General features: G+C 47.6%; 2 protein-coding genes across 2 annotated transcripts; both read left to right on the top strand.

The window, feature by feature from the left end:
- Positions 1-5,151: 5,151 nt before the first annotated feature.
- Positions 5,152-6,990, top strand: FASTKD5 (FAST kinase domains 5). Its single transcript, XM_015828508.2, has one exon. It carries the CDS (start codon positions 5,152-5,154, stop codon positions 6,949-6,951), a length of 1,800 nt encoding a protein of 599 aa, XP_015683994.2. The 3' UTR covers positions 6,952-6,990.
- Positions 6,991-10,851: 3,861 nt separating this feature from the next.
- Positions 10,852-20,822, top strand: UBOX5 (U-box domain containing 5). Its single transcript, XM_015828509.1, has 5 exons — positions 10,852-10,901; positions 13,592-13,693; positions 16,574-17,753; positions 18,816-18,986; positions 20,358-20,822. Exons 2-5 carry the CDS (start codon positions 13,640-13,642, stop codon positions 20,564-20,566), a joined length of 1,614 nt encoding a protein of 537 aa, XP_015683995.1. The 5' UTR covers positions 10,852-10,901; positions 13,592-13,639; the 3' UTR covers positions 20,567-20,822.
- The last annotated feature ends 365 nt before the right edge of the window (positions 20,823-21,187 follow it).

Genomic DNA, 21,187 nt, shown 5'->3' with positions numbered 1-21,187 from the left:
GGATAATTTTTAATGATTTTAAAGTTTCAGGGGATTTTTAAGGGTAATTTTAATTGATCGGCCTGTTTAAATATTTCTTTTTAATTCGGCTTTTAATTATTGTATTTGTATTGTAGTTTTTATGAGGCTGTTAGCCGCCCTGAGTCCCATGAGGAGAAGGGCGGGGTATAAATTAAATTATAAATAAATAAATAAAATACTTAAACAGTTGCAGTGTCCCTGGGTCACGTGATCACCCTTGGTCAACCTTTCCAGCCAGCTTCCAACAAGCCAAGACAATGGAGGAAACCAGGTTTGCTTCACTGTCACATGATTCATTTAACGGCAGCGATTCGTTTAAGAACAGTGGCGAGAAAGGTTGCGAAAACGGAGCCAAACTCGTTTTAACAACTGTCTTGTTTAGCAGTGGAAATTTTGGACATAAGTCGAGGACTACCAGTAACTTCCCCCCCTCCCCCTTTCCTGGCCAACAATAATCTGATAAGTCACTTAATTGGCTGTTTATCACCCTGGCTCTTAAGGTTGGCTTGAGCGAGTGAATTTCTCTATTTTAGGATTATTGAGAACTTGACTTCATTCATTCATTTTACAGTAGCATCAATAACTTGAAAAATGTACCTCGGTTGTCTAGCTTGAGAAATTGTGCAGTTCTCTGAGGCTTCTGCTTTGAAAATTATAACACTATTTGTCGCAGTAGCTCTACAGACAAAAGATGAACTCTAAGGAAAAATGATGACAATATGTACTACTGTGTTTCCCCGAAAGTAAGGCTTACACCAGGTGTAGGCAACCTTGGCTCTTTCATGACTCGTGGACTTTAACTCCCAGAATTCCTGAGCCAGCCATGCTGAGGGGAAAGGGAGAGGTTTCCAAGCGGAGCCATGCTGGCTCAGGAATTCTGGGAGTTGAAGTCCACGAGTCATAAAGCGGCCTAGGCCTAGGCCAGAGGTAGGCAACCTTGCCTCTTTTATGACTCGTGGACTTTAACTCCCAGAATTCCTGAGCCAGCCATGCTGAGGGGAAAGGGAGAGGTTTCCAAGCGGAGCCATGCTGGCTCAGGAATTCTGGGAGTTGAAGTCCACGAGTCATAAAGCGGCCTAGGCCTAGGCCAGAGGTAGGCAACCTTGCCTCTTTTATGACTCGTGGACTTCAACTCCCAGAATTCCTGAGCCAGCCATGCTGAGGGGAAAGGGAGAGGTTTCCATGCTGAGCCAAGCTGGCTCAGGAATTCTGGGAGTTGAAGTCCACGAGTCACAAAAGAGCCAAGGTTGCCCGCCCCTGGTCTACACCAACAATAAGCCCTAGCTTGATTTTTGTGGGTGGGCCTAATATAAGCCATATCCCCAAAATAAGCCCTAGTTTTGGGGCGAGGCACACACTTAAAAATCAAGCTGGGGTGGGGATGTGGATCTGCCCCGCACCCGCTTTCCTTGCAGCCAGGCCTCTCCTCGCCAGCCCACTTCTTCTGAGGCCTCTTCTGCAGCCAGGTCTGCATTTCTCAGTCACGGGCCTTTCCGGAAGGCCTCTGCAGCCAAGAACCGAGCTATGGGTTCAATTCATAGCTCTGTTTTGCAAGATCTCTGCAGACAAGGACCGAGCTATGGATTGAATCCGTAACTCGGTACTCGGCTGCTTAGGCCTTCCGGAAAGACCTGACTGCAAAATGCAGGCCCGAATGCAGCTGCAGAACTTCGGCCCCAGAAAAAGCGGGACCAGCTGGGTGGGGCTGTCGGTGCCGGAGGTGAGGTAAGTCCTACCCCGAAAATAAGACCTGGTGCCTCTTTTAGAGGCAAAAAAAATAAAATAAGACCCTGTCTTATTTTCGGGAAAACACAGTATATATAGTACATTTAGTCCTCGACTTAACAACCACAATTGAGCCCAAAATTTCTGTTGCTAAGCGAGGCGGCAGTTAACTGAATTTTGCCTCATTTTACAACCTTTCTTGCCACCATTATTAAGTGAATCACTGTGATTGTTAAGTTAGTCACACGGTGGTTAAGTGAATCTGGCTTCCCCCATTGACTTTGCTTGTCAGAAGGCCTCAAAAGGGGAATGGCGTGACCCCTGGGGACACTGCAAACCGTCATAAATACGAGTCAGTTGCCAAGTGTCTCAATTTGGATCACGTGACCCCAGGGATGCTGCAACGGTCGTCGGTGTGAACAACGGTCATAAGTCCCTTTTTTCATGGTCACTTTGAATGGTCCCTAAATGAGCTGTCGTAACTGGAGGACTACCTGTATATGGAATATGATTCATTTGAGAGAGAGACAGTTAACGTGAGGATTAAACACTTTGTGGGCTTGGGAAAATGAACGTTAAGCCCTCGGTGTAATCCTTTTAATCTTCCTAGATTGCGCAGGGTTTTGTTTTGTTTTTGCAGAAAACAAAACAAAAAGTTCTGATTGGAATCTGTTTTTAAACAAAAATAAGAATTTAGAGTACATACAGTTTATCCCCTTTCTGCCCAATTGCCTTTCTCTGTCTCTTACGTCCTGCTAGTTTTGGCTTTGCCAAACCCTGATAGGTTCTTTTGCTTCCTGTTTCCTTTTTTTGGGATGCTAATTCTTCTAAACAAACAAGTAATTTATGTTTGCGGCATCAGAGACCAGGAAAAATTAAGTTCTTGTTACTGGAGATCTGTTTCAAGTTCCTTCTAAACCCAAATCATATTTTAAGAAATTCCTTATATTATGTTGCTTTGGAGTAAAACCATGGCAGGCAGTCCTTTTCTGAGCGTGCCAGAGAGAGCCACTCGGAATCTCTCTCCCATCTTCTGTTTTTTTCCACTACAACAACCCTGTTAGGTGGGCTGGAGTGAGGGAGAATAGGTCTAGCTCAGTCACCCAGCTGGCTTTCAATGCCTAAGACGGGACTAGAACTCACCCTCTCCTGGTGATTGGTCCAAAGTCACCCAGCCGACTTTCGTGCCTAAGGCGGGACTAGAACTCACCATCTCCTAATGATTGGCCTAAAGCCATCCAGCTGACTTTCGTGCCTAAGGCGGGACTAGAACTCACCGTCTCCTGGTGATTGGCCCAAAGTCACTCAGCTGGCTTTCATGCCTAAGGCGGGACTAGAACTTACCGTCTCCTGGTGATTGGCCCAAAGTCACCCAGCCGGCTTTCATGCCTAAGGCGGGACTCGAACTCACAATAAATATTCTGATTGCTAGCCCAGCACTGTAGCCATTACTCTATTGTTCCACAGCCTCAGCAACTTTTAAGATCTGTGGGCTTCCACTCCCAGAGTATCCAGTGGCCGGGTGGGAGGCATCTGTGCTTCCTAACATTGAAGAGTGTACAAAATGGAACTTTTGCACTGTTGATTGAGCCAACTAAGAAAGGGACATGCATTATTTCAATTTTCTTATCGTAGGGAAATAAGACTCAGGCGCCATGATGCCATGCTTGGGTTTGAGAGTTGGGTGATGTTCGTAGCAGCAAAACCATGACATCCATCCAGGATGTCAGGGAAAGGGCAGAATTGTTTGAAAGAGAAACCTTGGTTGGGATAACCTGAAGGTTTTTGGTGGAGAGATTGAAAGGGAGGGAGGGATGAGATGCGTGCTCAAGGTTTAATATCCGTGTGTATTTTTGCATACGTGTTTGTGGGAGGAGGACAGATATTGGAATTATCAATGGATTGCATGCTTCTGTCTTTTTGTAAATACAAGGATGGTATATGGGTCAGGAATAAGAAATAAACCCAATTGGGGGGGGGGGATTTCCTAGTCCTGAAATAATTGATTCCTTCATTTCTGGGTGCCTTCATTCACTCACTCATTCATTCATTCATTCCTCGCCTTTATTAGTTTTACAAATACCTCAAGACGGCGAACATATCCAACACCCCTGCCACTTCCTATTATCCCTACAACAACCCTGTGAGGTGGGTTGGGCTGGGAGAGAGGGACTGGCCCATGGTCATCCAGCCGGCTTTCATGCCTAAGGCAGGACTAGAACTCACCATCTCCTGTTGATTGGCCCAAAGTCACCCAGCCGGCTTTCATGCCTAAGGCGGGACTAGAACTCACCGTCTCCTTGTGATTGGCCCAAAGTCACCCAGCCGGCTTTCATGCCTAAGGCGGGACTAGAACTCACTGTCTCCTGGTGATTGGCCCAAAGTCACCCAGTCGGCTTTCATGCCTAAGGCGGGACTAGAACTCACCATCTCCTGGTGATTGGCTCAAAATCACCCAGTTGGCTTTCGTGTCTAAGGCGGGACTAGAACTCACCATCTCCTGGTGATTGGCCCAAAGTCACCCAGCCGGCTTTCATGCCTAAGGCGGGACTAGAACTCACCATTTCCTGTGTTCGAGCCTGGCGCCTTAACTACTAAATGTATGTAAAAAAAGAGCATGCAAAGCTAAGTAGCGTTGTTTCTAGTTACTCTTTTGGTTTTCTTTGGGCGTAGAGCGCATTGGATTCTGGGTAAATGTAGCGCTCTCAGAATAGTATCTTGATAACGACAGCAGAAGTGGAAGCCACTTATTCTTCATCTGCCCTTTTTTCAGTACCCGGCCTGATAATTGTGACCATGTCTGCGAGGATAATATGCCGAAGATTTTCAGGGCGGTCTTGTAGGACAACTGCATTTCCCAAGGCGCAGACCCCGAAGAGCTTCCCCCAAGAAGAAGCGAGCCAAAGCATCCAAAGAAGAGGCAGAAATCCTATAGTTGCCGTTGTGCTCAAAGCATGGAAGCCACCAGGTTACCAATTAAGTCCTTACCCTTCCATTTCCCGGGAATCTAAGGGTCTCCTTCCCAAAGTTGCCCTCCAAGCTTTGAGAGAAGGATCTCTTGAATCTCTTTGCTCCAGAACTAATATTAGAGGCATCCAGAACACACCCAGGATTCTCTGTCTCCCAAGGCTTTCAAGAATAAAGAGCCGTGTTCTAGATTGGGGAAACGGCAAAGCTTTCTGCACTCAAGTTTCTCCCAGGGATTCCTGGCTGTTGTCCTCCATCAGGAACAACCCGGATGAGGTCCATTTCAAGGCAAGCAGCAGCAAGGAAGTGGCTAGGCAATTCCAGAAGCAAAGGCCCGGGTACAAATCTCTGTGTTACAACCCAGATCAACGCCTTCCGCCCCTTCCTGCCGAAGAGTATCATTTCATCCTACAGAACGTCTCCGTGTTGAAAGAGTACATGAAACCCAAGGACATCGTGAACTCTTTCTTCCGGCTGAGCCATTTGCCGGCAGAAAAACGTCAGGCCTTCAAGTCCAGCTCGAGCTTTGTGGTGCTTTGTCAGGGCGTGGTCAGGAGCGTCCAGCGGTTTGGGAACGCCGAGCTGATCGTGCTTTTGAAAGCTTTTGTGGCCCTAGGCGTTCCGCCCGTCCATTATATGTTGAAGGTCGTGGAAGCCGAATGCGGCCGGCGGGTCGAGCTGCTGAGCTTGGACCAGCAACTGCTGGTGGCCGATCTGTGGCGTTGCTTGAACTGCAAAGTCCCCCAGTATCTGGACGCGATGTTGAACGACGTCAACGCGAAGTGGAAGGCTCCGTCTTTGACCCAGTTGGTCCAGCTGGTCTACATCGTCGGCGAAGGCCGTCGGGCCCCTGAAGAGTTAATAAAGAAGTTGGAGGCCTCGGTGTCGGAACATTTGCAGGCTCTCAGTCTGGAGGAAGTGGGAGTCGTCTGCTTGGGCTTCTTCAAGGCGCAAAGTAACATGTCCGAGCCTCTCTTGAGAAAAATCGGAGACAAAATTTGTGGCTCCCTGGGAGACATGAGCAGTTTTGCCATCGTGAACGTGCTGAAAATGCTCCGGGGGATTCACTTGGATCACGTGGACTTTCTAAAGGAACTCGGGCATGCCATTCCTCCCAGAATCTCCACGATCAGCATGCCGGGGGTCATGCACATCGCATTCGCCTGCTCCTCGTTGCGCTACTGCGACGAAGACATCCTGAACGCCATTGCGGCGGTGGTGCCTCCCAAGGCGGCTTCTTGCAGAACCAAGGACATCGCGAAATTGTTGTGGTCTTTTGGAACCTTGAACTACCACCCTCCCAACGGGGAAGAGTTTTACGACAGCCTGCTGGAGCAGCTGGAGTCGAGGTTGTTCGAGTACAATAAATTTCCCGAGCATTTGATCACCTCCTTGATCGGTTTGGCCTTCGTGGAGCGTTTCCCCTACGAACTGCTGGACTACGTGTTGAGTCCCGAGTTTATCCAGCTAAGCAGCGTCTGTAAACATGACCTCTGGAAAGATTTTTTCACCCTGGACGGGACGGTGGGCATCGAGTGTCCGGCCTACGCCGGCAGTCGTCTGAGCGTCCAAAGCAAACAGGAGATGGCGGGGAAAATGCAGGACTATTTCTTGAAGCAGGAATTCGAGGCGGCGTGGTCCCTCCTGGAGGACGTGTTGGGGGGCCCCCAGTTTGTCAAGCTCCACGCCGTCTTGCCCCATGTCAGGTCCGTGGATTTAGAAGTCCGTTTAGACGCCAGCCGGAAGCCGTTGCCGTTTAATTCGGAAGGGGCCACCAGGGAGCGCTTAGAACTGAAGAAAAAGGGCACGTTGCTGACCGATAACATGATTCACCGGCTTTTGAAAGGGAAATCGCTCGGCCGGCCTGACGCAAGCGAGAAAAACCAAGGTATTCAGCAAAAGGCAGACTTTCGTGGACTGCCTATTTGGAAAAAATTGGAGTTTTCCGATGCCGGACCTGGTTTGGACCCTTCAGCCGAGGCAAAAGTTGAAGGACGACCCTCTACGACGAACCAGGAGCAGCCAGAATGTGTGAAATTAGCTCTTCAAGTCACCAACCGAAACCAATACAGGTACCACTCAAAAGAGCTGCTGGGACTCCACGCCATGAAAAGGAGACAACTCCGCCAAATTGGATATATACCAGTGGAACTGCCCTTTTGGGAGTGGTTTCCGTTACTCAAATGTAACCGGGAGGAACAGAGGAAGTATTTGTGCCAGAAAGTATACGAATCGTAGCCAAAACATTCCATAGAACCGGACTAAAAATCCTCGGGGGGAATGACTTGAGGTTTTTTTTAGCTTTTAAGGTGACCGTCGTAACTGGAAACCGTCGTAGTCAGTATTTGCATGCTAGCTTTCAGCCTGTTTCTCTGAGGGCGGAGGGATTTCGCGCTCATCCTTAAGCAAATAAAACGCTGCTACTCATACAACTTTATTTTACTCGTGCTCCACCACTTCGCCCATGAAGGACCAGCCATCATCATTTGAAAAACCTGGGGGGGGGGCAAAGCTTTGAGAATTAATTCGTTATGTATATATACAGTCCAGCAATTCATTTGCCCATCATTTGAGGGAGCGCATCTCGCTCATGGGAATTTAAAATTTGCCTGAATTTGGGGAGATGTCAGAAGAAATGTAAAATGCTTTCGGGGTGCGCATATATACACACGAGTCAGAAAGAGAACTGCAAAATGTGTGCGTATTAATCGGAGTGGGCGGCAGCGTCCGTCCCACGCTGATTGATCTTGGAAGCTACAGTGGTGGCCAATCAGGTGAAGGAAAGCTACCTGATATCAACCTAAGCAAGTTGGGCTTCCTTTTTCTGGTTATTTGGCTATAACGTTTCATAGAATACAGATAATTGAACCAACTTTGTTGCATGACGTTCTTGATTAAATTATCTTTCCATCGATATGTAATTTTATGGTACTACTCCCAAAAAGAAAGTGGTGTTATTAGCCATCAAACCTAAAAAATACACTTTTCCCAAAAGGTTTCCACAATTTTGGCCACTACTGTAAGTAGGATCAGACCTTGTTATTATTTGAATGGGAGGCCACTAAGAAATCCTTGGAATATAGGTTAGATTGGGAAGTCAGGATATATCCTAGAAAAGGAAAACATTGGGTAATCACTTCTGCATTGCACACCAAATAAATGAAGAAACAAACCTACATGGAGAGAAGTTTGAAGTTACCATAAAGTGAATTTAGGCACTTGGATATATATTTGCACGTGGATAGGCAGTCCTCGACTTAACGCCCAAAATTGTTGCTAAGCGAGACATTTTGTGAATTTTGCCCCATTTTACGACCTTTCTTGCCACCGTCGTTAAGCCAGTAACCCAGTTGTTAAGTGAATCTGGCTTCCCCCACTGACTTTGCTTTGTCAGAAGGTCGCAAAAGGAGATCACGTGATTCCAGGACACTGCGACCGTCATAAATGTGAGTCCCCTGCCAAGCCTTTGAACTTTGATCCCACGATGCTGCGGCGGCTGTAAGTGTGAAAAAACGGTCAGAGGTCGCTTTTTTTCTCCAGTGCCTTCTGTAATTTAGAATGGCCGCTAAACAAAACGGTCGTAAGTCGAGGACTACCTAGATATTACTCCAGTAGGCAAGATCAACCACCGGTGTAAGAAAACGCAGCTTGGCGAATGGGAAAGAGTTGGGCAATGTCGCATCCCGCTTTTAATGCTTTAATTCTTTGCTCAAAATTATTGGCATGCCAAAAGGGGAAAGCTGGATGCCCCAGTTAAGTGACTGGAAAACATTACCGCAATTAAAATATACTTTTATGGCTTTTTGTGTGTTTTTATTTATTCTACTTATTTACCTACTAGCTGTACCCGGCCACGCGTTGCTGTGGCTCTCGTTCACTCAGCCAACAGATGGCGCTGTTTTTTTAAAAAAGCATGTTTTTACCGGTCACAGGTGTGACATCTATATAATAGTAGGTATATAAAAACACGCGCGTATTCGAATGCAACGTTGTGTCAAAATTTCAAAGCAATCGGTGAAGAACTTTCGGAGATTTAAGATTTTGAACAAACGAACATTTACATTTTTATTTATATAGATAGATTTATTATTTATTCTGCTGCACCGTGTCGAATCAACAAAGGCTGATACGGGAGAACAGAACCCAAGATGGCTTCAGTTAGAACCGTGTTTCTCAACCTTGGCATCTTGAAGATAGGTGAACTTCCAACTCCCAGAATTCCCCAGCCAGAACAGCTGACTGAGGAATTCTGGGAGTTGAAGTCCACCTATCTTCAAGATGCCAAGGTTGAGAAACACTTGAGTTAGAAGATGGATTAAAATTTGTTCAGCATGATCTCCTAACTCACCTAATGATGGGATTATAGTTGTTGCTCTAAGATTCACATTCGTTGTTTATTTAGGCTTCAGTCTTGCCTTTCTTTTCCAGAGAGTGGCTAATTATCACTGGTATTATAATACAGAAGTGGCCAAAATTGTGGAAACCTTTTGGGAAAAGTGTATTTTTGAGGTTTGATGGCTAATAACACCGCTTTTTTTTTGGAGTAGTACCATAAAATTACATATCAATGGAAAGATAATTTAATCAAGAATGTAATGCAACAAAGTTTGTTCAATTATCCGTACTGTATTCTATGAAACGTTATAGCCAAATAACCAGAAAAAGGAAGCACAACTTCCTCAGGTGGATCTCAGGTAGCTTTCCTTCCTCTGATTGTAGCCAATGAGCGTGAGTGTTTAGAGAGCCAATCGGGTGTCACCTTGTTTTGGCCATGAGCCAATCAGATCACAGTCGGATTCGGTTATCGATCTCCTGTATTGAAGCTGAGAGGAGGACATTTGTCAGTGTGTTATATGATGGCTATCAAGTTGGTTGGGTTTTTTTGTGTTCTTTCATTGAGTGAGCTTGCAAAACATAATAAAATTAAAGTCATGGTGCAAAGAGTTGACTGGTCACCCAGAAAGCGATGTAAAATAGTGTTATCAAGTGAACAAGGCTACAGTTATAAAGAAATTAGAAGAAAAATGGGTGGAAACTTAAACCAAAGGTGGCATTTTTACTGTACACTTTTCCCAAAAGGTTTCCACAATTTTGGCCACTACTGTATTTTATAACCATCCTATACCATCCATTCACCCCTTCCCAATCCGTAGACTAATCCCTTCGAGGATGCTGTGAACCATTGCTTCTAATGATGGGGAAATGTTATCATTGAAAAATAAAGCTAACAGAATCACAGAATTGGCGGGGGCCTGCGAGGTCTTCTAGCCCAACCTGCACAAGCAGGAGACCGAGACCATTCTGGTTGTCCAATCTCTTTACAAAAACCTCAAGTGTTGGAGCACCCACAGCTTCTAGTGGCAAGCTGTTCCACTGATTAATTGTCTTCACTGTTAGGAAATTTCTCCTTAATTCCAGGTTGCTTCTCTCCTTGATTAGTTTCCATCCGTTGCTACTTTTCCTGCCTTCGGGGACTTTGGAGAATAGCTTGACTCCCTCTTCTTTGGGGCAGCCCCTCAAATATTGGAAGACTGCCATCATGTCACCCCCTAGACCTCCTTTTCACTAGACTAGACACACCCAATCCCTGCAACTATTCTTCGTACGTTTTAGCCTCCTTTGTTGATTAATCTTTGCATATTTTAAATTTATGGTTTATTTCTTTTCCCACATTGATTGGTAGAATCCAAATTAGCTTTATAGACTGAAGTGCTTATGAAATGAAGAATTTGTAGTTGAGTACCGACATTGTAATATTGGCATCAACCACCCGAAGGCTTATCAGTAATCCGTGAAGAAGCAGCTTTTGTAAACTGGAAGATGCTACTGCTCTTACACACACACACACACACACACACACACACACACAGAATTCCTCAGCCAGCATGGAGAACTGTGGCCTCTTTATGACTTATGGACTTCAACTCCCAGAATTCCTCAGCCACCTGTCCCAGGCTACAAATTAACAGCAAATTAACCATGTTTTCCAGTTGAGCCAGAGTGTAAATCATATTGCTGTGCAACTTTAATAAACTTCGGTAATGATATTGCACGTACTTTCAGATTGGCCATTATATCAAAACAATTTATATTCCTTTCCAGGTGCCACCAGACTTTTAATATCATGAGACTGTCTAATAGAAGAATACAATGAATTGAAGGCCAAATTGGAGCTCAAGAGGAACAAGGTAACTTTGATACACACACGCACACCACATTAGAATAGAATAGAGCTGGAAGGGACCTTGGAGGTCTTCTAGTCCAGCCCCCCCCCCCCCCCCCGCTCAAGCAGGAGAACTTACACCAGGGGTAGGCAACCTTGGCTCTTTTATGACTTGTGGACTTCAACTCCCAGAATTCCTCAGCCAGCATGGCTCAGGTTGGAAACCTTTCATTTTCTCCTCAGCATGGCTGGCTCAGGAATTCTGGGAGTTGGAGTCCGCGAGTCATAAAAGAGCCAAGGTTCCCCACGCCTGCCCTATATCAGGGGTCCTCAACCTTGGCAACTTTAAGACTTGTGGACTTCAATTCCCAGAATTCCTGAGCCAGCATGGCTCAGCTTGGAAACCTCTCCCTTTCCCCTCAGCATGGCTGGCTCAGGAATTCTGGGAGTTGAAGTCCACCAGTCATAAAAGAGCCACGGTTGCCTACCTCTGGCCTAGGCCTAGGCCACTTTATGACTGGTGGACTTCAACTCCCAGAATTCCTGAGCCAGCATGGCTCAGCTTGGAAACCTCTCCCTTTCCCCTCAGCATGGCTGGCTCAGGAATTCTGGGAGTTGAAGTCCACCAGTCATAAAAGAGCAAAGGTGGCCTACCCCATCTCAGAGAAGTGACCATCCGGTCTCTTCTTAAAAACCTCCAATGATGGAACGCCCAGAATTTCTGAAGGAAATTATTACAACTTAATAAATTGGAGAGACCCGTTCAGTTGTAAAATTTCAAACCACCTGGAAAAATAGGAAAGTGAATTTCAGTGGGCAAAAGTTGGTGGGAACTGCACGGCTCTCCTCGAACCCACTTCAGACATTTGGTGTGAAACGCGTTAAAGGCCTTTTCAGGATTCTACTATGGTGTTTCTCAACCATTCCTGTTTGAAGATGTGTGGACTTCAACTCCCAGAATCCTCCAGCCGGCAGTGGAATTCTGAGAGTTGAAGTCCACAAGTCTTAAAATTGCCCCCTTTGGAGACCTCTGCTATGCAGGCTGGGGAATTCTGGGAGTTGAAGTCCACAAGTCTTAAAAGTGGTCAAGGTTGGACATCTGTATTCTAGGCCCTTCCACTGTTACAAAAGCACCATTCAGAATTCCAAGCCTTGTATTCCAAGCTTGCCCAATTGATCACGAGTTCTGAAAAGTCAATCAGAATAGAGCCGGAAGGAACCTCAGAGGTCTTCTAGTCCAACCCCCTGCTCAAGCAGGAGACCCTATACCAGTGGTGGTGAACCTTTTAGAGACCGAGTGCCCAAACCGGAACCCAAATCCCACTTATGTATTGCTGGATGGGCGTGGCTATGGTGGAAATGGCAGACTGGGTGGGCGTGGCCAACTCGATGTTGCTCTGGCGGGTGGGGCAGTGGGCAGGAGGGCATCTTGCACAGCGGGTGGGGGGCATGGGGGGAGGCTCCTGAGCCCCGCAGTTCTTCCGAGGGGGGGAGGAGGGGCTGTGCTAGGATTGGGGCTCCTCGTGCCTTCCGCTGCCCACCTGCGCTCTTCTGCTGAAGATGCCGCAACTCCGCTTGCCTGGCAGGGCAGGGGCACGCTCGCGCATGGGGACGCACACAGGGCTGCTGCCTCGCTTTCCGTGCCTGCTTCCGCCGAAAGTTGCTCCCTTTATAGCCTCTTGCCTCATCCCAGACTGCGCATGTGCGGAGAGAGAGGAGGGAGCAGCTCGGCCCAGCAATGGCTCGCGTGCCACCAGAGACGGCGCCGCGTGCCGCCTGTGGCACGCGTGCCATAGGTTCGCCACCACAGCCCTATACCACTTCAGACAAGAGATTGCTCAGTCTCTTCTTAAAAACCTCCCGTGATGAGGCACCCACAACTTCTGGAGGCAAGCGGTTCCACTGGTCAATTGTCCTCACTGTTAGGCAGCTTCTCCTTCATTAAAAAGAATTTAATTAATTAATTAAAGTCCCACAATGGCAGTGGCCAATAGCTTTCCCAGACTCTGGATGGCGATCCTGCCCTCAGAATTGGGAACAGCGACCTGTCGTATTGACCCTGGTGGAGAATGTAGGCATCGAGTGTCGTCCTCGCGGCTTATCAACCTTCGTCACGAGTTCGCATCTCTCCTACATCTGCACCAAATTTATTTATTTGGAAATTTTATATTGCTGCCTCCTCGTTCAATTAATTAACAAACCAGTGACACAGCTTGCCTGCAGAAGTGTCTTGTAAAGGTGGTCCTTGACTGGCAATTGAAGTCCACAAGTCTTAAAGTGACCAAGGTTGGACACCTTTATTCTAGGCCATCCCCGTGTCCTTGACTTACAACGGTTCGTTTAGTGACCGAAGTTACAACATCACCTAAAAAAAATCCCCTGACGTCATCATTTTTCAAACTTTCAACCACTGCAGAGTCCCCCGGGGTCACGTGATCAAAATTCAGACCCTTGGCAACTGACTCATATTTACGACGGTTGCAGTGTCCTGCGGTCGTGTGATCCCCCTTTTACGACAAAGTCAAGAGGGGATTCACTTAACTGCGGCAGGAAAGGTCGTAAAATGGGGCAAAACTCAGTTAACTGTCTTGCTTAGTGACAGAAATTTTGGGCTCCATTGTGGTCGTAACTTGAGGATGACCTGTGCTTTTTTTATGATCCTCTCTTGCCAGTCTGCTGGGATTTAAAAAAAAACATTCTGTGTTTTTATCGTAGAGCCGGATTAAAAATCGGGGAAGCCGATTTCCGTCCACAGCCATAAATATGGTGATCAATGTCTGCCTTCCACAGTTCAAGCCGAGGATTCACTGCAACAAGGTATTTGGGGCCCTCAAAAAAGTACCAGCACAACACAACACAACACAACACAACACAGGCAGTCCTCCACTTACGACCGCAAGGGAGCCCAAAATTTCCATTTGCTAAGCAAGACAGTTCAGTGAATTCAGTCAGTTTGGTCCCATTTTGCGACCGTTCTTGCCACAGTGGTTAAGGGAGTGGCTGCAGTTGTTGAGTTGGTAACACGGTTGTTAAGTGAATCTGGCTCCCTCGTGACTTTGCTTGTCAGAATGTTGCAAATGGCCCCGGGACACTGCGACCGTCATAAGTATGAGTCGGTCGCCAAGCCTCTAAATTTTGATCACGTGACCGCGGGGATGCTGCAACGGTCGTAAGTGTGAAGAACGGTCCTATGTCACTAAAGGCTAAAACATAAAAGGAACGGTTGCTGGAATTGGGTGTCTAGTCCAGAGGTAGGCAACCTTGGCCCTTTTATGACTGGTGGACTTCGACTCCCAGAATTCCTGAGCCAGCATGGCTCAGCTTGGAAACCTCTCCCTTTCCCCTCAGCGTGGCTGGCTCAGGAATTCTGGGAGTTGAAGTCCACGAGTCATAAAAAGAGCCAAGGTTGCCTACCCCTAGCCTAGTTTAATGAAGAGAAGGACGAGGGGAGACATGATAGCAGTCTTCCAATATTTGAGGGGCTGCCCCAAAGAAGAGGGAGTCAAGCTCTTCTCCAAAGCACCTGAAGGCAGGACAAGAAGCAATGGATGGAAACCCATCAAGGAGAGAAGCAACCTAGAACAAAGGAGAAACTTCCTGACAGTTAGAACAATTAACCAGTGGAACAACCTGCCTCCAGAAGCGGTGAATGCTCCAACACTGGAAGTTTTTAAGAAGAGACTGGACAGCCATTTGTCTGAAATGGTATAGGGTTTCCTGCCTGAGCAGGGGGTTGGACTAGATGACCTCCAAGGTCCCTTCCAACTTTATTATTATTATTATNTATCATTATTATTATTACTTTTCCCAGTGCTGTTGTAACTTTGAACCGTCGACCGAATGAACTGTTGTAAGTCGAGGACTTCCTGTACAACATCAGCGAAATAGGCCGAGGACTTGGTATGGAGCACAGCAGTTGGGTATCAGCGGAGGCAACTGTCGTAGGGATCAAGGGACATGGTGACTCAACAGTGCATGACAAAGTCAGCGGCGGTTGGGCAGAGGAACTCCTTGCTGCTTTATGCATCCCCTTTTTCAGAACATGCACACCGGCATCGGGCAAACAGCTCTCTTAGGAAAGGGGTGTCAAGGTTGCCGTGTCACGTGACGTGTGTCACGACGTATCGCCGCTATTTTTCCCTTGCTGGAGCTGGGGTGGGTGCGGCTTTCGTGTGATGCATCTGGCCCGTGGGCCGACAGTTGGACACCCCTGATTTAGGACATAAAATACAGAATCTTAGAAGACCTCCCTGGTCTCCAATTCTGTGGTGGCACAGTGGTTAAAGTGCGGTACTGCAGCAACTTCTGCTGACTGCCAGCTGCCAGCAGTTCAGCAGTTTGATTCTTACTGGCTCAAGGTTGACTCAGCCTTCCGTCCTTCCGAGGTTGGAAAAATGAGGACCCAGATTGTCGGGGCCAATAGGCTGACTCTGTAAACCGCTTAGGGCTGTAAAGCAGTGTGAAGCGGTATATAAGTCTAAATGCTATTGCTACGTGCTAAGGAAAGGAGGGAGGGAGGGAAGGAAGGAAGGAAAAAGGAAAGAAAGAGAGAAAGGAAGAAAGGGGGTTGCTGGAAGGAAGGAAGGAAGGAAGGAAGGAAGGAAGGAAGGAAAAGAAAGAAAGAGAAAGAAAGAAAGAAAGAAAGAAAGAAAAAGAAAGAAAGGGAAAGGAAAGGGCGGGAGCTGGAAGGAAGGAAGGAAAAAGAGGAAAGAGAATGGAAGGAAGGAAAAGAAAGGAAAGAGAAAAAGGGAGGGAGCTGGAAGGAAAGGAAGGGAGGAAGGGAGGGTCCTGGTGGTGCAGTGGTTAGAATGCAGTATTGCAGGCTGACTCTGCCCACGTTCGATCCGGACGGGGCTCAAGGTTGATTCAGCCTTCTGTCCTTCCGAGGTCGGGAAAATGAGGACCCAGATTGTCGAGGGCAACAGGCTGACTCTGTAAACCGCTTAGAGAGGGCTGTAAAGCACTGTGAAGCGGTATATAAGTCTAAGTGCTATTGCTATTGCCCTTCCTTCTCTCCATCTACCCATCTATCCATGCATGGTGGCGCAGTGGTTAGAATACAGTATTGCAAGCTGACTCTGCCCACTGCCAGGAGTTCGCTCAAGGTTGACTCAGCCTTCCATCCTTCCGAGGTCATTAAATGAGGACCCAGATTGTTGGGGGCTGCAATAGGCGGACTCAGTAAACCGTTTAGAGAGGGCTGTGAAGCGGCATATAAGTCTAAGCGCTAAGTGCTATTGCTATTCCACCTCCAGCTCAAAGCAGGAGACTTTATACTGTCCCGGACAAACGGTTGTCCAGTCTACAGGTAGTACTCAACTTACAACAGCTTGTTTTAGTGGCCCGTTCAAAGTTACAACAGCACTGAAAAAAGTGACTTATTTCCATATTTTTTTTCACACTTAACGTTGCAGCATTACCCCGTGGTCGCTTCACTCAGACATTTGGTAATTGACTCCTATTTATGACAGTCGCAGTGTTGTGTGATCCCCTTTTACGACCTTCTGACAAGCAAAGTCAGTGGGGCAGCCGGTGACTAACTTAACTGCAATAATTCACTGGCAAGGAAGGTCGTAAAATGGGGCCAATTTGACTCAGCAGCTGTCTCGCTTAGCAACGGAAATTTGGGGCTCAATTGTGGTCGTAGGTGGAGGACCGCCTGCATTCCCCGTCACTGACCACCCTCCTCAATTGTAGATTTCCGCCGACGGCTACGAAGCGGAAAACCTCATCTCCGAAGACCCCGTCAAGAGACATCGCGGCTTCCGCTGCGAATACTTCATCAAGCCGCCGGTCCAGGTGACGATTTCCTTCCCCTTCAATGTGGAAATTTGCCGGATTAATATCGACACGTCTTCCGGCAGCTGCCACAACATCACCGGGTTGGATATTTATACGTCTACCTCGTCTAACAAGGCCGGTTGGAATAATCCCGAGCCTCCCTTCTCCGCTCCGTCCAGCCAGCAGCCTCCGTTGGACAAAGAGACGTTCACGCTGGTGGGCAAAGCTGTCTTAAAAAATCAGAGCAAAGTGACCTTCGGCCATCGCGGCTTCCGGCCCAGGCTTCCCTTCCATCACCAGACAGACCCCCTGCTCTCCTTTCCCGGCTCGGCCTCTTTGGACTTATGGAATAAAGGCCCCACGTCCTTGAACAGCGTCTCGCACCTGAGAATCTGCATCACGCATGTAGCGGGCAGTGGCCTCCCTTGCATCAAGAGAGTCGAGGTCTGGGGCCAGCCGGCCAAGTCCTGCTCTCACGAAGTGTTGGATGATGTCCTCCAGGTGGCCACCAGATCCTCGTTGGAAGCCCCGGGAGGTCAACTCCTCAGCTTTCCTCTGCCCATGGAGAGCGACGTCGTCGTGCCCTTCGGACACTCCGACTCCCAGGAGCAGAAGCTGGTTGAGGTTCTCCAGGACATCCCGGAAGAATTTTTGGACCCCATTACCCTGGAAGTCATGACTCTGCCCATGTTGCTTCCTTCCGGGAAAGTGATCGACCAAGGAACCCTGGAGAAGTGCAACCGCAGCGAGGCGACGTGGGGCCGGGTGCCCAGCGACCCGTTCACCGGGGTGGCTTTCGGCCCTCATTCCCAGCCCCTTCCCCACCCGCCCCTCAAGGCGAGAATAGACCACTTCCTCCTCCAGCACAACATCCCCGGCGTGAATCTGCTGGGGAGGAGCCGGGCCACGGGGACGGTGGTCGCTTCGTCCCTAGCCATGTCCTCGCTCAAACGGAAAATCGATCTGGTGGATCAGAACCAGGAGGGCACGGCGGAGCCCGGCCACTTCTCGACCGTAGCGTCCAGCTTGGGGTCCCACGCGAAGAGGGTGAAAATGGAATGGGATTTGAATTCTTCCCAAATGGATTGTTCCACAGGTATCCCGAGCCTTCGGGTTTCTTAACTTGCTGCGGGATCCGTCCACCTCTAGGGGCGGCTAGCCGAGTGTCTGTTTAATATTCTGAATAGCTTTGGCCATCGTTTTCAGAGGTTTGCAAGTGTCTTCTGCAACCACGGTCTCTGTTCGTTGGTTGGTCTTCCACTTTTATTGTTTTTATAAATAACTCAAGGCGGTGGACATGTTCAACACATCTTCCTCCTATTTTTCCCACTATGACAACCCTGTGAGGTGGGTTGGTCTGAGAGAGACAGAGACAGAGAGGGACTGGCCCAAAGTGACCTAGCTGGCTTTCACAACTAAGGAAGAACTAGAATTCACCTTCTCCTGGTGTCTGGCCCAAAGTCACCCAGCCGGTTTTCATGCCTAAGGCCAAACTGGAACTCACCCTCACCTGGTGATTGGCTCAAGGTTACCCAGGAGGCTTTCATGCCTAAGGCAGAGCTAGAACTCACTGTCACCTGGTGATTGGCCCAAAGTCAGCTTTGTTTTTATTTGCTATTTTTTTATCTGATTGTTGGCCGTGCTACCCAGACTGGCTTTTGCTTAGATAGATAGAGAGATAGAGATAGAGATAGAGATAGAGATGATAGAGATAGAGATAGAGATTGATAGATAGATTTGATAGATAGATAGATAGATAGATAGATAGATAGATAGATAGATAGATAGATAGATAGATAGATAGATATAGATTGATAGGTTTGATAGGTTTGATAGGTTTGATTGATAGATTTGATAGATAGATAGATTTGATAATTTGATATATATAGATAGATAGCTTTGATAGATTTGATAAATTTGATAGATAGATAGATAAATAGATTTGATAGATTTGATAGGATAGATAGATAGATAGATAGATAGATAGATAGATAGATAGATAGATAGATAGATAGATAGATAGATAGATAGATAGATAGATAGATAGATAGATAGATGACAAATAAATCGATTTGGGTAGCTTGACCGGCCAGGGAGGTATTTGGTATTTGGCTCTTACACGGTGCTTCTTCCCAGATCTTTTTTGCTCTCTTTACAGAAGTGGTGACTCATGAACAGAGGCTGTCCGAAAGCTTGGACAGTGCCTTGAACTCCGCACTTAGCACGATGCCGTTCACTGCGATTTTGGCTAAAGGCGGGCAACACGTCCACAGCAGCAGCAGCAGCAGCAGCAGCTCCAGCACTTTCTCTGGGTCAGGCGGTGCTCACGGTAAAGCCGGCAAAAAGTTGGCCCACTCATCGTCTTCGACCTACTTTTCAGGGACCGGGTCCCCTGCCTGCCTGCCCGCCAGGCTCCTTGGGGGTTTGACTCTTTCACCCATACGAAAAATAGCTCGCTTCCCTATACCTGCTGAATTTTTATTTATGTATTTATCGAATTCTGAAGACCGCCCATCTCTCTCACAGGGGGATAGTGCCCAAGTAAAATATGAAAACCTGAAAACGGCCTATAAAATTTTAAAAGGCAAGGATGGATTAAAATTAATATTTAAAGTTAAAGTCCCACCTTAGGCATGAAAACCGGCTGGGTGACTCTGGGCCAGTCACCAGGAGCTTGTGAATTCTAGTCCCACCTTAGACATGAAAGCCAGCTGGGTGACTTTGGGCTCATCACCAGGAGACAGTGAGTTCTAGTCCCGCCATAGGCATGAAAGCCAGCTGGGTGACTTTGGGCCCATCACCAGGAGACAGTGAGTTCTAGTCCCGCCATAGGCATGAAAGCCAGCTGGGTGACTTTGGGCCCATCACCAGGAGACAGTGAGTTCTAGTCCCGCCATAGGCATGAAAGCCAGCTGGGTGACTTTGGGCCAATCCCCAGGAGATGGTGAGTTCTAGTGCTGCCTCAAGCACAAAAGACAGCTAGGTGAGTTTGGGCCAATCACTGGGAGAGAGTGAGTTCTAGTCCTGCCTTACCAATGAAAGCTGGCTGGGTGACTTTGGGCCAATCACTCACTAACTCTCAGCCCAGCCCACCTCGCAGGGTTGTTTTTGTGAGGAAAACAGGAAGAGGAAGGTATGTTGGATAAGTTCGCCACCTTGACTTATTTGTAAAAACAATAAAGGGGCGATACTAATACATCAACGTGGATCTGATCAGCTACATCTATAGATTTCTTTAGTCTAGCACAGGAGTAGACAACCTTGGCTCTTTTATGATTCGTGGACTTCAACTCCCAGAATTCCTGAGCCAGCCACGCTGAGAGGAAAGGGAGGTTTCTAAGCTGAGCCATGCTGGCTCAGGAATTCTGGGAGTTGAAGTCCACGAGTCATAAAAGAGCCAAGGCTGCCTACCTCTGGCCTAGGCCTAGGCCGCTTTCTGACTCGTGGACTTCAACCCCCAGAATTCCTGAGCCAGCATGGCTCAGCTTGGAAACCTCTCCCTTTCCCCTCAGCATGGCTGGCTCAGGAATTCTGGGAGTTGAAGTCCACGAGTCATAAAAAGGCCAAGGTTGCCTACCCCTGGTCTAGCAGGACTGCCTCCAGCCAGCCACCCAAAACACAACCGTCGAGTTATTGAGTTGTCACGTTTTCACTTTTGTGTATTTTTCCCCCTCCTTTTTTGTTTTGTTTTCCCCCACAGAGCACAACAGGGGCCTCAGCACGCAAGGATGCTCTTCCTGTTCCCGAGGCTTTTCGTTGTACTTCAAAACCGATGCCGTGTACCAGCTTCCCTGCAGGCACCTGGTGTGTCGCGCTTGCTTGGCTGAGCAGCAGAAATCTCTCTCCATCTTGTGTACGAATTGCAAAAGGTTGTTTGCCACCCAGGACATTTCGAGGGTCCATTTCTGAGAAGGATGAACAGGAATCGATATATATATAGATAGATATATATAGCCCAGGCAGGCTTCATTGCAGGAGTCAAGAGATGTGACTGGTTTCCCCCCCCCCACTGCCACCGCCAAGTCGCACAACGACAACAATCCTACACGTGCTGTACTTAAAAAAAAGAAAGAAAAAAACGGAACTGACGAGGTTGTACACGCTGGAATGAGGGTCGCATTTTAGAGCTGGAGGATCAAAGGATAATAAAGCCATATGCTTCTCTATTTTTTTTCTCTCTCTCTCTTTCTCTCTCTCCAAAAAGTTCATTTCTACGTCCAAATTGCATCCGTATAACTTGGATGTTCTGTTCTTTGGCCATTTTTCAAACGGCCCGTGTTAATCAGTGGCTTCCCGTTTGCCAAAGGAGGGGAAATAGCAGTTCACTTTTCACAGGATCTATTCAATTCAGAATAGATCTGGAAGGGACCTCGGAGGTCTTCTAATCCAACCCCCTGATTGAACAGGGAGACCCTATGCAATTTGAGACAAGTGGCTGTCCAGTCTCTTCTTAAAAACCCACAACTTCTGGAGGCAATTTGTATTCCACTGGTTGATTGTCCTCACTGTTAGGAAGTTTCTCCTTAATTC

This window comes from Protobothrops mucrosquamatus, unplaced genomic scaffold, assembly GCF_001527695.2.
Source record: "Protobothrops mucrosquamatus isolate PMUCROS unplaced genomic scaffold, P.Mucros_1.0 scaffold4593, whole genome shotgun sequence".
NCBI lineage: Eukaryota > Metazoa > Chordata > Lepidosauria > Squamata > Viperidae > Protobothrops > Protobothrops mucrosquamatus.
Note: the sequence above shows the minus strand (reverse complement) of the source record. Positions and strands in the feature narration are given on the sequence as shown.